General features: G+C 37.8%; 1 protein-coding gene across 1 annotated transcript; it reads left to right on the top strand.

Moving 5' to 3' along the window:
• Positions 1–12,146: 12,146 nt before the first annotated feature.
• On the top strand, positions 12,147–13,853 carry LOC127131640 (uncharacterized). The gene is made up of 2 exons (XM_051060552.1): positions 12,147–13,293; positions 13,420–13,853. The coding sequence occupies exons 1-2, from the start codon at positions 12,147–12,149 to the stop codon at positions 13,851–13,853; spliced, it is 1,581 nt and encodes a 526-aa protein (XP_050916509.1).
• The last annotated feature ends 1,365 nt before the right edge of the window (positions 13,854–15,218 follow it).

Genomic DNA, 15,218 nt, shown 5'->3' with positions numbered 1-15,218 from the left:
AGAATCGCTTGCTGGCAAATGTTGTTATCAGAATATGACATTCACTATGTAACCCAGAAGGCCATTAAGGGTAGTGTGTTATCAGAGTACCTTGCGCACCAGCCAGTGGAGGACTATCAATCTATGAGACTCGACTTCCCAGATGAAGACGTCATGTACATAAGAGACTATGAGATTCCAGGCCCGGAAGAAGGACCCAAACCAGGATCGCGGTGGACGCTCGTGTTCGATGGTGCCTCAAATGCATTGGGTAACGGAATTGGGGCTGTTATAACTTCTCCAAAGGATTTTCATCTTCCCTTCACGGCAAGGTTATGTTTCCAATGCACCAATAACATGGCGGAGCATGAAGCATGTATCTTGAGAATTGAAGCAGCTATTGACCTACGAATCAAGATTCTTGAAGTGTATGGAGACTCAGCACTTGTCATCTATCAAATCAAAGGAGATTGGGAGACCCGCCATCCCAATTTGATCCCATACCGAGATCATGTCATGAAGCTAATCCCTTACTTTGATGAGATTAATTTCCATCATATTCCTAGGGAGGAGAATCAGCTAGCCGATGCCTTGGCTACTCTGTCATCTATGTTCAAGGTCAAGTGGGCTAACGAATCACCTGCTATTACAATTCAACGTCTAGATGAGCCAGCACATTGCTTGGCATTTGAAGCAGAAATAGATGGAAAGCCTTGGTTTTATGACATCAAATGATATCTTGAGAAGCACGAGTATCCAAATGATGTATCTATCACAGACAAAAAGACCTTAAGAAAGTTATCAGCCAATTTCTTCCTAAGTGGTGGTGTTCTATACAAAAGAAACTTTGATTTAGTTTTGCTCAGATGCGTGGATAGACACGAAGCCGACCTACTCATCAAAGAAATCCACGAAGGTTCTTTCGGAATTCATGCAAACGAACATGCAATGGCAAAGAAAATCCTTAGAGCTGGTTACTATTGGTTGACAATGGAAACAGATTGTTACCACTATGCCAGGAAATGCCACAAGTGCCAAATTTATGCTGACAAGGTGCACGTGCCACCTACTCCTCTGAATGTTTTATCAGCTCCATGGCCATTCTCAATGTGGGGCATAGACGTGATTGGTATGATTGAGTCTAAAGCTGCAAATGGACATCAGTTCATTCTGGTTGCCATTGACTACTTCACTAAGTGGGTAGAAGCAGCTTCTTATGCCAATGTGACGAAGCAAGTAGTCACTCGGTTTATCAAGAAAGAGATAATTTGTCGCTACGGAACTCCTAGCAAGATTATCACTGATAATGGATCAAATCTGAATAATAAGATGATGAAGGAGTTATGCGAGAATTTCAAGATTGAACATCATAACTCGTCACCTTATAGGCCAAAGATGAACGGAGTTGTAGAGGCAGCTAACAAGAATATCAAGAAGATCATTCAGAAGATGGTGAAAACTTATAAAGATTGGCACGAGATGCTACCCTTTGCTTTGCACGGATATCGAACAGCTGTTCGCACTTCAACAGGGGCAACCCCTTTCTCACTAGTCTATGGCATGGAGGCTGTGCTACCGATAGAAGTTGAGATCCCCTCATTGAGAGTCTTGATGGAGACAGAATTAGAAGAAGCAGAATGGATTCAAACCAGATTTGACCAGCTCAATCTAATCGAAGAAAAGAGGATGACAGCATTGTGTCATGGTCAGTTATATCAGAGGAGACTCAAGCGGGCGTTTGACAAGAAGGTCCGACCTCGAGAGTTTAATGTAGGTGAACTAGTTTTGAAAAAGATAATCTCCCTCCAGAAGGATTCACGTGGCAAGTGGATTCCAAACTATGAAGGACCGTTTGTGGTGAAGAAAGCTTTCTCTGGTGGAGCTTTAGTTCTCACGAACATGGACGGAGACGAGTTGACACACCCCGTCAATTCTGATGCAGTCAGAAAGTATTATGCCTAAGAAAAAGAGATGGATAATAAAAGCTCGCTAAAGTTGAAAACCCGAAAGGGCGACTTAGGCAAAAAAATGAGCATCCCGGTGAGTTGAAAACTCGAAAGGGCGGCTCAGGCAAAAATTAGGGATAAACAAAAATTCAGCCCGGTAAGTCGAAAATCCGAAAGGGCGGCTTAAGCAAAAAAGGGTAAAATCTCTCGGTGAACTAAAACTCTTAAGGAGCAGTTCACGCAAAAGTTAGGGAATAACCAAGAGCAGTTGAATGCATTAGTTTCAGCCAAGAGCAGTTGAATACTATTTTATTTTCCAGCAATTTGCATCAACCAAGAGCAGTTGAATGCATTAGTTTCAGCCAAGAGCAGCTGAATACTATTTTATTTTCCACCGGTTTACTTCAACCAAGAGTCGTTGAATGCATCAGTTTCAGCCAAGAGTTTTTGAATATGACATCTTTAGCCAAAAGCAGCTGAATATGATCATTTGTTCTCCCAGGAGTACCTAATGTCAGTCAAAAGCAACTGAATGTGATTCTCTCATCCCCAATCATTTGCATGTCATTTGAGAAATCAAGAGCATTTCTCAATTCATTCACATTCATGATTAAGGAATCAAGAGTATTTCTTAATTCATTTGCATTTCATCTGAGAAAATCAAGAGCATTTCTCAATTCATTTACATTCATGATTAAGAAATCAAGAGTATTTCTTAACTCATATATATTCCATTTACATTCATGATTAAGAAATCAAGAGTATTTCTTAACTCATATATATTCCATTTACATTCATGATTAAGAAATCAAGAGTATTTCTTAACTCATCTGCATGTCATCTGAGAAATCAAGAGCATTTCTCAGTTCATTCACATTCATGATTAAGGAATCAAGAGTATTTCTTAATTCATTGGCATTTCATCTGAGAAAATCAAGAGCATTTCTCATTTACATTCATGATTAAGGAATCAAGAGTATTTCTTAATTCATATGCATTATCATGATTAAGAAATCAAGAGTATTTCTTAAATCATACATATTTCGTTTACATTCATGATTAAGAAAACAAGAGTATTTCTTAACTCATCTGCATGTCATATGAGAAATCAAGAGCATTTCTCAATTCATTTTCATTCATGATTAAGGAATCAAGAGTATTTTTTAATTGATTTTCATATCTTCTGAGAAATCAAGAGCATTTCTCAATTCATTTACATTCATGATTAAGAAATCAAGAGTATTTCTTAACTCATACCATTTCATATTTAAGAAGTCGAGAGTACTTCTTAACCTGCATAGCATCTGAGAAATCAAGAGTATTTCTTATATCCGAGTGCATTCGGTCATAACCATAAGCATATCATTCTTCTACATAAGAGGGCAAAATTTGGGTCTGTTTGGTATTTAAACTATCTTTCACCATGACGATTTGAAGAAGATTTCTTCATATCCTCTAGTTAAAGATGTTTAAATAGGGGCAGCTGTCATACCCTAAATTTTGCCCTGAGTTTTCACTTGCATTCTTATAGTAAAATTGATCCATTTTGTCATGCATTTCATAAGTTAAAAGCATTTATCAGAGTTTAGATGAAAAGTCATGAATTCTGGCATTTTATCTGGTCTTGATGATACACATTCAGTTATCTGTTGATTAAGAAAAAAAAACTTGATTTCTCAAATCTCCATGCATCATTCATCATGTTGCATCTTGTTTCAGAGGTTCAGAAGATGATAATCAAGAGTGTTGTCATCGTCTGAATCTTTATAGGTTTTGTTTGTGTTTGAGAATCAACAGTAAATGGTCCAAGAGCAATTCATTTGCATCTGGTTATCTGCTCACGATTATTCAGTCATGAATTCAATGCATTTAAAAGTTGTTTGCATTTTTATACTTGTCACAACAATGCATTTTGTTTCGCATAACACTTAAAATGTCATTCGAAATAATTTTTCGGATCTACAGATAGACCAGTTGAATCGTTTCTCAACTATGCATCAAATTAGTGGTCGAAAAATTTCAAAATTGAGCTTGCGGACGTCAGTTTTTTTTTCTAACGATTCACATAGTTTAACCTGGTGTGCTCGTTAAAATTTTTTGACTACTTTTTTGGTTGTGTTTTAATCAGTATGAGCCTTTTAACCGTTCATTTTTATTTTGAAAATTTAGTAAAAACCTGTGTGTTTCCAAGAAATTTATTTCGTGCTGATCACTTTGGTGCGTTCATTTTAATTTTCCAAACACTTTCGCGCTTGACTTTTAGTCATTTTAATCTTTTTTTTTTCATTTTTAGTCAAAATATTTAGAAAAATAATTGGAATTATCATTGTTGGTTTTCTCATTTCAATTTTATTTGGTTAGTTTTTAAATATTTGTTTCTATGTAATTATTTAGTTTTGAATATTTGGCTTTATTTAAATTATTTATTTTAAAAATAAAAAAAAACTAAATATTTTATTTTTCATTTAGTTATACGTATTAAATATTTATTTTAGATTTTTATTTTTTGATTTTGTTAGAAGATATAAAAATATCTCTAAAAGCCTGCATACAGATATTGTTGTTGAGAAATGAGGGACAAAGCAATCCAATCAAACGGCGCCTACTCATACAATAAAATCCCTCTCTCTCTCCGATTTCAAAGGAGGAAGTGAAAAGAAATGACTCTTGTCTTTTCATTCCGTAAAATATGGTCTTTTCCCTTCATAAAAAAATGAAACTTCTTCACTATTAAAAGACTAAGCCATTTCCATAACCTTTCAACTAGATCTTCTTCTTCTTAACAACAACAATACAACAAACATATTTCTAAGCTTCACCACTGCTACCTTGATCTCTAAAAAGGCACAAAGCTTAGTATCTTCATCACTATCTCTCATGGCCTCTCATCATCATCAACCAACTACACACCTCATATATTCCATCCGATAAAATCCGACCATCGACAACATAACCTTCCATTTCATGCCGTACACCACCGTTTGCCGCAGAAATTTCAACTGTCACTCGTTGATTAATCTTCTTCCGTTTCCATCCGGTAACTTTTGCTCTGGCTCTGTTTTGGTTTGACTCTTATTTTATTCATGAAAATAGATCAAGATACTATGTTATATGAGTTGTTGTTTGTTTTTCTTTTTCCATTCACATGAGCTTTGTTTGAGAGAGGAGAGAAGAGTTTGTCTCTTATTATTATTTGTTTATAAGAATGGAAAGAATAATTTTTTCTAAAATGTTTGAAATTTGTGAAAAGTGAAGGAGAGGGATATTGTTCGTTCTTATGCAGAAAGGGGAGATACTGTATTTTTTTATTATTACTTTCATTTTGTTTTAATGATATTAAACAGCATTTAATTTGTTTTTTAATAAAAAAAAGGGTCCATTTAGTGACTCACTAGCAGTCAAATATGTTTCTAAATAATTTGAAAAAAACAAATCAACCCAAGTTGATGAAAGAGGCCGACGCCTCATATTCCAATATCATGTTTTTTTTAATTAAATAATAGTATTGTTGTTATTATTTACTATTATTATTATTATTAAAATATTTTTATGGTTTATTACTATTGTAATTATTATTGTTATTGTTGATTATTATTCATTATTACTAACTATATGTTATTATTAATTATTATTGATACTAACTATTACTATTAATATTTTTTTATTATTAATATTATTTTGATTATTATTATTTTTTAATTATTAATTACTATTATTATCATGTTTTGATTGCTATATTGTTATTATTATTTCTATTAATTTATTATAATTATTATTATATTAATATCATTAGTAGTACTAGTATTATTTATTGTTAATTATTATTATTATTTTTCTTTTTCCTATTTATTGAATATTATTGTTTTTTTTACTTTATTATTATTTATTGTCTGTATTATTAGTTATTATTGACATTTACAATTATTATTATTGATTATTGTTACTATTTTTACTTCTTTTTTTTTTTTTGCTAATTACTATTATCTATTATTTATCATTATTAATTAATTTTTGTTACTAATTATAGGTAATTTTTATTATTCTAATTATTTTATTATTATTGTTTATTACTATTGTCACTTATTTATTTATTTAATTATTTATTATTTTTTTTATTTTAAATTTTTTATGAAAAAATTCGATTTAATTTACCCATCGGTTTCACAAATGCCTTTCAATTTTCGATTTTTTACTTCGAGTCCCTTGGCTTTCTCTTGGGCCTTCTTACAATGAGATTCTTTATTTTACAACTGTCTTTTGAACTTGTACTGTTTAAATTATTGTGTTATATCCCCATTCGAAAAACTGTACCCCCATTCCCGAAAATGTGTAATAAATCTATCACTTTCATTTACTTTATTATATCAGTTGATTGTTAATTCAAAGATAAAAATCAACCTTTTTTTAGAAAAGAACAATAAAAAACAAATACTCGATCCAACGTCGAGAAATTTTCACACAAAAAATTATAACCATTTTCATATCCACTTCTCCGTCATTTTTAAAACTTTCAAATCATGCCATTCTATTTCGATTCAAACGCAAAGAATAAAAACCTCGATCCAACATCGAGTGTCTTTTCCCAAATCAAATCCAAAATACTTAATCACAATTAAACACCACCCCCGCCACATCCAAATTATTTTTCATAAGTCAACTTCTGACACTTTATCCAATGTCAAGTCGTCCCCCTATTTTCAAAAGATTTTCACAATAAAAATGGAAGAAACTGATTAAGTTTAGACTTTCTCTGTTTCAGATGTTAGGATACTGCTGTAGAGCTCAATGTTCAAACATTCGTCTTCCATATTAACATACAGTAATTACCAGAATTAGGTCATTTCTCTTATAGAAGAAAAAGATTGATTGGGTATCGACCTTCTCTTTCCCGATTATTTGGACACTGCTGTAGAGCTCTCTGTCTGATTAATCGTCTCCCGTTAATGAATTTTGACCTAATTTGCCACACATTTTCATAAATAAACTTTTGGATGAAAAGAGAGTGATTGGGCTTAGGCCTCTTCCTTTTCGAGCATCTGAGTACTGCAGTAGAGCTCCCTGCTTAGATGCTTGTCTCCGTTTAAAATCAACTCAAACTCATCAAACTTGTTTTCCGCCCTTGTGCGACTCCGAAAACATTTTCAGAAAAGAGTATGCAACATCCATTTTGATGCGAAACAAACAAAGACTTCAGCCTCCAAGAGCGAGCAGCAAGTAAAGGTTTAATCGCTCAAATATGATCCAAGCATCACTCTCTTTAAAAGCAATCCACCCAGTAGTTCTCTTTGGGTAGAACTACGTATGCCTTGAGTTCTTCATAGCACCTGGAGATACGTAGGAGCAGGATTGCGAAATCTTGTCAGGCACATTAATATTAAAAAACCTTAAGTCTTTCCTTTCTTTCTTTCTCTTTTCTCACTCGATAAGTAGAAGTTCACAAACGGTATCACGCTAACACTCTAACACGAAACTAACTAAATGGGTCCCATCGAGTACGATGGATGCGAGGGGTGCTAATACCTTCCCCTTGCATAACCGACTCCCAAACCCGATTTGGTTGCGACGACCATTTTTATTTTTTATTTTTTTGGGTTTTATCGATATTTCCCTTTTCCCTCTTTGGGAATAAATAAAGTTCGGTGGCGACTCTGTTTTGTTTATATTTCGAGCGTTCCTTACACTCGGGTATTTTTCGCGCCGCGACAGCTGGCGACTCTGCTGGGGAATTAAGAAATGATCTCCTATGCGAGTCAACCCTAATTTAGTTTGTTTTGTGTTTGAGTTTTTGCTTTTATCTGTTTGTTTGCTTCTGATTTATTTTATCTATATATGCCTTTATTATCTGTATTTCCAATTACTGTATTATTGATATATGGTATCATTGGAACTTTCTAGATTATTGGCATTTGTGTGAGGAAAGGCTTTATACCCGAGCTATGAGAAAAACTTAAGTTAGGATGGTGGTTGTGTAGTATTGACCTGCGAGACATCGAACTCGTTAGGTTGATGCGAGAACCCCACTAAGATGAGATCCCTTGAAAGTATTACTGTCTTACGATTAGTCGTTTTGGCGGTGATACTTTTAACCTCGATCTATGATTCTGAGGACCTTTTGTAGAACCCTGAACCTATGGCTTTTAGGACCGATGGTTGTGTAGTGTTAACCTATGAGACTTAGGACTCGTTGGGTTAATACGAAGACTTCACTCAGAGTAGATCATTTTTGAGGATATTGTTGTCTTACGAGTAGTCGTTTTGACGATAATATTGTCAGGTGTGATCCATGACTCTGGGAACCGTGTCTAGAACCGTGGAGTCGATGGTTGTGTAGTATTGACCTACGAGACTTAGGACTCGTTGGGTTAATATAAAGACCTAACCTAGAATAGATCCTTCTTAAGATATTATTGTCTTACGATTAGTCGTTATGACGATAATATTCTTGAATTGGGTCCATGACTCTAGGAACCTTTTAAACCCTAGAGCCTACCTGTTTGGTTTTCCTATTCCTGGAACCTTTCCTCCATGAAGTAATTAATCAGAATGTTCCAATGATCACCTACCCAACTGTACATACATAAACATAAAACATTTCATAATCATAACACATATGACATGTGCATATTTTCAAGGGACCTAAAGACTCTGTTGATTGCAGGCATTCAGAAGACATGGGTAGCAATCAAAAAAGTACTTATTCATTCAAGTTCAGGAATCCAAAGCTAGGTTTGATTAAGGGGTTGATCTCAGATGTGAAAAAAATCAGAAGGAACAACTTTTGTGTTGAGTATGGTGACCTGTTGACTATCATGAACACTGAGGTGGATGCTTGGGCCATTTTTACTTTGGCACAATTTATAATCCTCCCTTGCGGTGTTTCACATTCCAGGACTTCCAGTTGGCGCCAACACTGGAAGAATTCTCACATATAGCAGACATTGGTATCAAGGATGAAGTCCCTTACACCGGTCTAGGGGAATTTCCTACACATCAACAAATAGGTTCATCTATACATCTAGATAAAGCGGAAGTGAAAGCTAATCTTGGACCAAAAGGAGACACTTCAGGTTTCACTTTGAAGTTCTTAGTGGGAAAAGCTTCAGATTTCAAAAGTAAAGAAGATTGGGTCGCTTTCAATGCTGTGTTAGCCTTGATACTCTATGGGATTGTCTTGTTCCCGAACATTGATGACTTCGTGGACATGACTGCTATACGCATTTTCTTGCTCAAGAATCCCATTCCCACCTTGCTTGCAGATGTTTATCACTCTATCCATTGGAGAAATGAGAAGAAGGGGGGATGATCCAGTGTTGCACTCCTTTACTGTATAAATGGTTCTTATCTCACTTACCAAGCGAAGGGCCTTTTGTTCAGAACAAGGATAACCTCAAGTGGTCTCAAAAAATCATGTCTCTCACTGCCAATGACATCGCCTGGTACTCTCGTGTTTATGATGTGGACATAATCGTCAAATGTGGCAACTTCCATAATGTGCCACTCATAGGAACTCGAGGTTGCATCAATTACAACCCTGAGCTTGCTATGCGGCAACTTGGGTTTCCTATGAATGACAAACCAGAAGACAAGTTGTTAGAAGGTTTCTTGCTGGGCGAAGGAGTGAAGGACTTTGATCTGGTGAAGAGGATAGGTCGTGCCTGGACTAAAGTTCGTAGAGAAGGAAAAAGGGAGCGTGGAAAGAAGAATTGTATAGCTAGAGGGCCATATACAAGTTGGGTCCAAGCCAGAGCTTCTCAAGACAAACTACCATACCCTTATGAGCCTCAAATGCATACTAATCCTCCAGAACCTACTCACGTCAATATGGAGGAAGCTAAAGAGCTCAAAGTTGTCATCCAAAGTTTGGAAAAAGAGAATGAAGAGCTACGGTTGAACCTTCTCCGGATTACTGAAGAAAGGGATAATCATAAGTGGGAGCTTGGGCGGAAGAAAACACAACTTCAAGCAAATGTGGAAAGGACTGATAAGGAGGAATATAAGAGAAAAAGAGTCAAACAGGGGTTAGATCAAGCTGAGAGTTGCTTGAATACCGTCAAAAGCCAACTGAAAGAGGCTGAGAGGGATTGTCGTGAGAAAGAGAAATGGTGGAAGCTCGCCACAAAACAAAAAAAGGAGATAAGAGAGACGCTTGAGGCTGAGATAGCCAACCTCAGTGTTTCACTCTTTGAATCAAAAGAAAGGGAAGAACGAGAACGCCGCAGTAAAGAGAGTGCTATGGCTGCTACTCAGGTTACACCTGAAATGTGGAATGGAAAGTGCCAGGAGGCTGAAAATGCTAATGAGTGGGAACGATACTGGAGAGGCCGACATGACTCTTTGCTACAAGAATGTGAAGATTGGATGAACGCAAGGGAAAATGTGAATGCTAGTTTGGCAGCCTGCGAGGAAACCATCCAGTTTTTACATGAACAAAGAAATGAGTATCGAGACAAGTTTGCCAGTTTGATAGACTTCTGTAATGGCATGGCTACGAATGTGCCTTTGATGCTAAGATGTGCTTTGGAAGACATAGACAATGACAACATCCCTCGTTCAGTGACTGAATTTATTTATCTTTGTGAAGACATGATAAAAAGGTTCAAAGGAGAGTTGGAAGATCTCAACAAACAGAAGCCTGCAGTTTGACCTTTTTTTTATGTTGTACTTTCCTTTATGTTTGAAAGAATATTTTGTACTCAATCCTTGTACTCTTTTTTGAATTGAATGAATGAAGGATTTTGAGTTTCTTTTGTACAAAAAAAAGTTTGGTTCCATTTTTGTTTTATTCCCCGTGATCTCTTTGAATGCTTGCTAAGTTACAAGGAATCTAACACGGTTCCCTGAAAATAAAATTGAACATAAGCATAAAAGACATTTTTAAATCCACGTGCATTAAACATATGCATCATGCATTTCATTTCTCAAAACAAAAACTCATTCCATTTTTCCTCGTGTCCGTAGTTCAAGCTGATTCCTCAACGTGCATACGCTACTCGCTCCAACACAAGAAGAATCATGGATGTAGTTAGAGAAGAACAAGCTGCTTTCATGGAGGAGATGGACTCTGTCAAAAGCAAGATCGAGCAGATCTTTGAGGCTATACAAGCTCTGGCTAGAAGGGAAGAAGAGGCTCGTGTTGCCATTGCTGCAAGAAACGATGCTCTAGTTCAAGGGGTTGCTCTTCAGTCAGGACCTTCAGTTCCTATTCCAAATCCCGTTATCTACGGTCTTCCTCCAGGTTTTGTTCCACCGCCTGAAAGAACTCATGTGCCTCCACCCGCGCATACTTCTGGAGTAGCTGATGGAGTCCCTGTGCAAGGACCTCCGATAGTCAATCAAGTGGCCATTCCCCGCACTGATGAGGAGCTCCAGGACGAGTTTGAAATGCAGAATTACAATGGAGCTACTCCAGTGGTCATCCCTACTGCTGCCCAAGATTCTGAGGCTATCTTGATGTGTCGTGCTCTGGCCGAAAAGCTAAGAATCTTGGAAGGACATAACTCAACCCGTTTAAGTGCCTTGGAGATGTGTCTAGTCCCAGACGTGGTGATTCCTCCAAAATTCAAAGCGCCTGAATTTGAAAAATGCAAATGACTCACATGTCCTAACATACATTTGAAAATGTATTGCAGAAAAATGGCTGCCTATGCCAGAGATGATAAGCTCATGATCCATTGCTTTCAGGACAGTCTAACTAGGGCATCTTTGGACTGGTACATGCAGTTGGAATGTAGCAACATCCACACTTGGGATGAGTTGGCTGAAGCATTCGCAAAGCAATACAAATATAATACTGACATGGCACCAAACCGTACTCAGCTTCAGAGTATGGCCCAAAAAGACAATGAATCTTTTAAAGAATACGCACAACGCTGGAGAGAATTGGCTGCAAGGGTGCACCCGCCGCTGGTTGATCGTGAATTGATTGACATTTTCATGGGAACCTTGCAGGGCCAATATTATGAAAGATTGATCAGCAGTGTGTCCACAGGATTTTCTGACATGGTGATTGTGGGAGAAAGAGTAGAAGAAGGACTGAAGAGTGGTAAAATCCAGGGAGGTTCCAACAGTCAACCAATCTTGAAGAAGCCTTTCAACGGATTCAAGAGGAAGGAGGGTGAGACTAGTGCCATTTCTTCTCAGAGGGGGAGACCACCATACAAAGCTCCCGCTTCTGTGCCTTATTATCAGTACCCTTACGTAGCGGCTACTCAATATCCAACCATGCCTTACCGTCCAATTGCTCCTGTTCCTATTCCAGCTCCGTTACCTCACTATCAAGTTCCTGTTCCTCAATATCAAGCTCCACAACCTCAGTTCCAGGCTCCTCCACCTCAACATCAACAGAGAATTCAACAGAATAATCAACCACGTCCAGTTCAGCAGCAACGACCAAATCAACAGAGGCCATATCAACAGTACAATAATGTGAATACCACTCCTATCCCAATGACTTACACTCAATTGCTACCGTATCTGATTCAGAATGGGACTGTCGTGCCAAGGGCATTACCTCCAATGCCGAAGCCGCATAAGCCTTGGTATGATGAGAATGCTAGATGTGCCTTTCATGCTAATTCAGAGGGTCATACAACAGAGAATTGCAAAGTGTTCAAGCTCCGGGTCCAAGAGTTGATAGATCAGAAAATATTGTCTTTTGCCGATGTTCCAAATGTGGGGAACAATCCTTTGCCTAAACATGATGGTTCAGGTGTCAATGCTATAGAAAGTTCAACTGATGATGGATTGATAAAGGATGTGTTCAAGTTGAAGACTCTTTTAACATTGGTCCATGCTAGATTGATGGAAGCAGAATTGATGAATGGAGTACATGATAATTGTGTGGTGTGTTCATCCAACCCTGATCAGTGTGTTGAATTCAAAGTTTGTCTTCAACGTTTGATGGATCAGCGGGTTATTCAGTTCACTAGAGCAAAGATTGATGAGGATGTTGCTGTGATTGTGCCTATATTTGATCAAGAGAGGCTTCCCAAGCCTTTTGTGGTCCCTTATCAGAGAAATGTTGACCTAGAGCCAGTGAAGAAGATTGAGCCCATGGTTATCCATGTTCCCGCTCCATTCTCATTTGACAGTACCAAAGTCATTCCTTGGAACTATGAGCCTGTAGTTTATGTGGGTAACAAACCAGTAATCTTGAAAGAGCCAGACGTGACTAACATCGCTGGAGCTAGTGGTGTGACTCGAAGTGGAAGGGTTTTCGCTCCTGAAGTGATCCCAAACAAAGAAAGTGCACCAACAGTTGAACCAACAAAGGGGAAAGAGGTAAATCCTCCAGAAGAAGGAGAAGGCTCATCTAAGAAAGCAGTGACTACTGAAGAGGATAGAGACTTCTTGAAGATTATCAAGAAGAGTGATTACAAGGTCGTAGATCAGCTCAACCAGACTCCTTCAAAAATCTTCATTCTTTCTCTACTTATGAGTTCTGAGGCTCATAGGACTGCTCTATTGAAGTTCTTGAACGAAGCTTATGTGGCAGAAGACATCAGTGTTATTCAGTTTGATAATATGGTTGCTAATCTCAATGCTAGTAGTTGTTTGATGTTCACTGATGATGATTTACCCCCTAATGGGCGAGAACATAATATGGCGCTTCATATCTCCATTCAGTGTACAGATGTTACTTTGGCTCGAGTACTGGTGGATACAGGTTCATCCTTGAACGTGTTACCTAAGACTACCCTGGCACAATTGAATATTGAAGGGGTGCAGATGAGACCCAGTGCTTTGATAGTTAAAGCTTTTGATGGGTCTAAGCGAACAGTTATTGGGGAGATTGACCTCCCAATCCTGATTGGCCCTCAAACTTTCCATATTACCTTTCAGGTAATGGATATTAGGCCTGCCTATAGCTGTCTGTTAGGTAGACCTCGGATCCATGCTGCTGGAGCTGTCACCTCGACACTTCACTAGAAGCTGAAGTTTGTTACTTCTGGTAAGCTGGTATCAGTATCCGGAGAGGAAGATATTTTCGTCAGCCATTTGACTTCTTTCAGATACATTGAAGTAGGTGAAGACATTGTTGAAACTCCTCTCCAAGCCCTTGAAGTGGTCAATGTGGTCCAGACTAAGCCGAAACTTGTTGAAGAACCCAAGGGGGTCATGACCTCGTGGAAGAGTGTAAAAGCTGCAATTGAAGCTGGTTGCCCTGGAAGTTGGGGCACAGTGATTGAACTACCAGAGAAGAAAGACAAGTGTGGATTAGGATATCAGCCGTCTATTGAACTTTTCAAAGATCAGAATATAGATCAGGGGAAGGTTCCTAGCATCCAGGAAATATTCTCCAAAGCTGGTTTCCGAAGTGATGATCAAGTGAATGCTCTTGAAGATGAAGATCTAGATTTGTCCAAGATGGTGCTTTGTGGACCTCCGGATGCTGCTCTCACCAACTGGAAGGCAACAGATGTTCCGGATATAGTTTCTTGTTCAAAGTAATTTACTGTTTTCTAAAACATCCAATGCCATGCCCAAGGCATATGGATAGCTTTGTAGGGCCCATTTTGTGTTAATATTTAAGCCTTATCATCAATACAAAGCACATTTTTTGAGATCCATGTCTTTCATCTTTTTAATTTATTTATTTTTTTACAAACAAATAAACAACAAAAAAATGGCATTTTTTATTTCACATCACTTTCATTTTTCAAAATCTTCCTCTAAAAAGAAAAATCATTTCCATGCAGATCATTAATAACTGGATCCATTGAACACCACAATGCTATAATTCCCTATGACTTCGACCTCCCGATTAACCAAGCTGAAGAGGATGGTAAGGAAGACTACGAACTCCCAGAAGAGTTGACCAGACTTTTGAAACAAGAGGAAAAGATGATTCAGCCTCATCAGGAACTAGTGGATGTGATCAATCTGGGGACTGAGGAGGATAGAAAGGAAGTCAAGGTTGGAACTGCTTTGAAAAAAAATGTGAAGGAGGAACTAGTCAAGCTACTACATGAATATATGGATGTGTTTGCTTGGTCATATCAGGATATGCCAGGACTCGACACCAACATAGTTGTGCACAAGCTGCCGTTGAAGCCGGAATGCCCGCCCATCAAGCAGAAGTTGAGAAGAACTCGACCAGACATGGCTGTCAAGATCAGAGAAGAGGTCAAGAAGCAGTTTGATGTAGGTTTTCTAGCTGTTGCAACTTATCCGCAGTGGATTGCTAATATTGTGCCAGTTCCGAAGAAAGATGGAAAAGTTCGAATGCGTGTAGACTACAGAGACCTGAATAGAGCTAGTCCCAAAGATGATTTTCCTTTACCTCACATTGAT

The sequence above is a fragment of the Lathyrus oleraceus genome, chromosome 3 (genome assembly GCF_024323335.1).
Source record: "Lathyrus oleraceus cultivar Zhongwan6 chromosome 3, CAAS_Psat_ZW6_1.0, whole genome shotgun sequence".
Classification (NCBI taxonomy): domain Eukaryota; kingdom Viridiplantae; phylum Streptophyta; class Magnoliopsida; order Fabales; family Fabaceae; genus Lathyrus; species Lathyrus oleraceus.
Note: the sequence above shows the minus strand (reverse complement) of the source record. Positions and strands in the feature narration are given on the sequence as shown.

What these genes read in the sequence shown, in the direction of transcription:
- LOC127131640 (XM_051060552.1), top strand. Translation starts at nt 12,147, where the DNA reads ATGCCTTACCGTCCAATTGCTCCTGTTCCTATTCCAGCTCCGTTACCT. An exon ending in CTTGAAGATTATCAAGAAGA is followed by an intron (nt 13,294 to 13,419) that starts GTGATTACAAGG and finishes CTTATGTGGCAG; the next exon opens with AAGACATCAGTGTTATTCAG.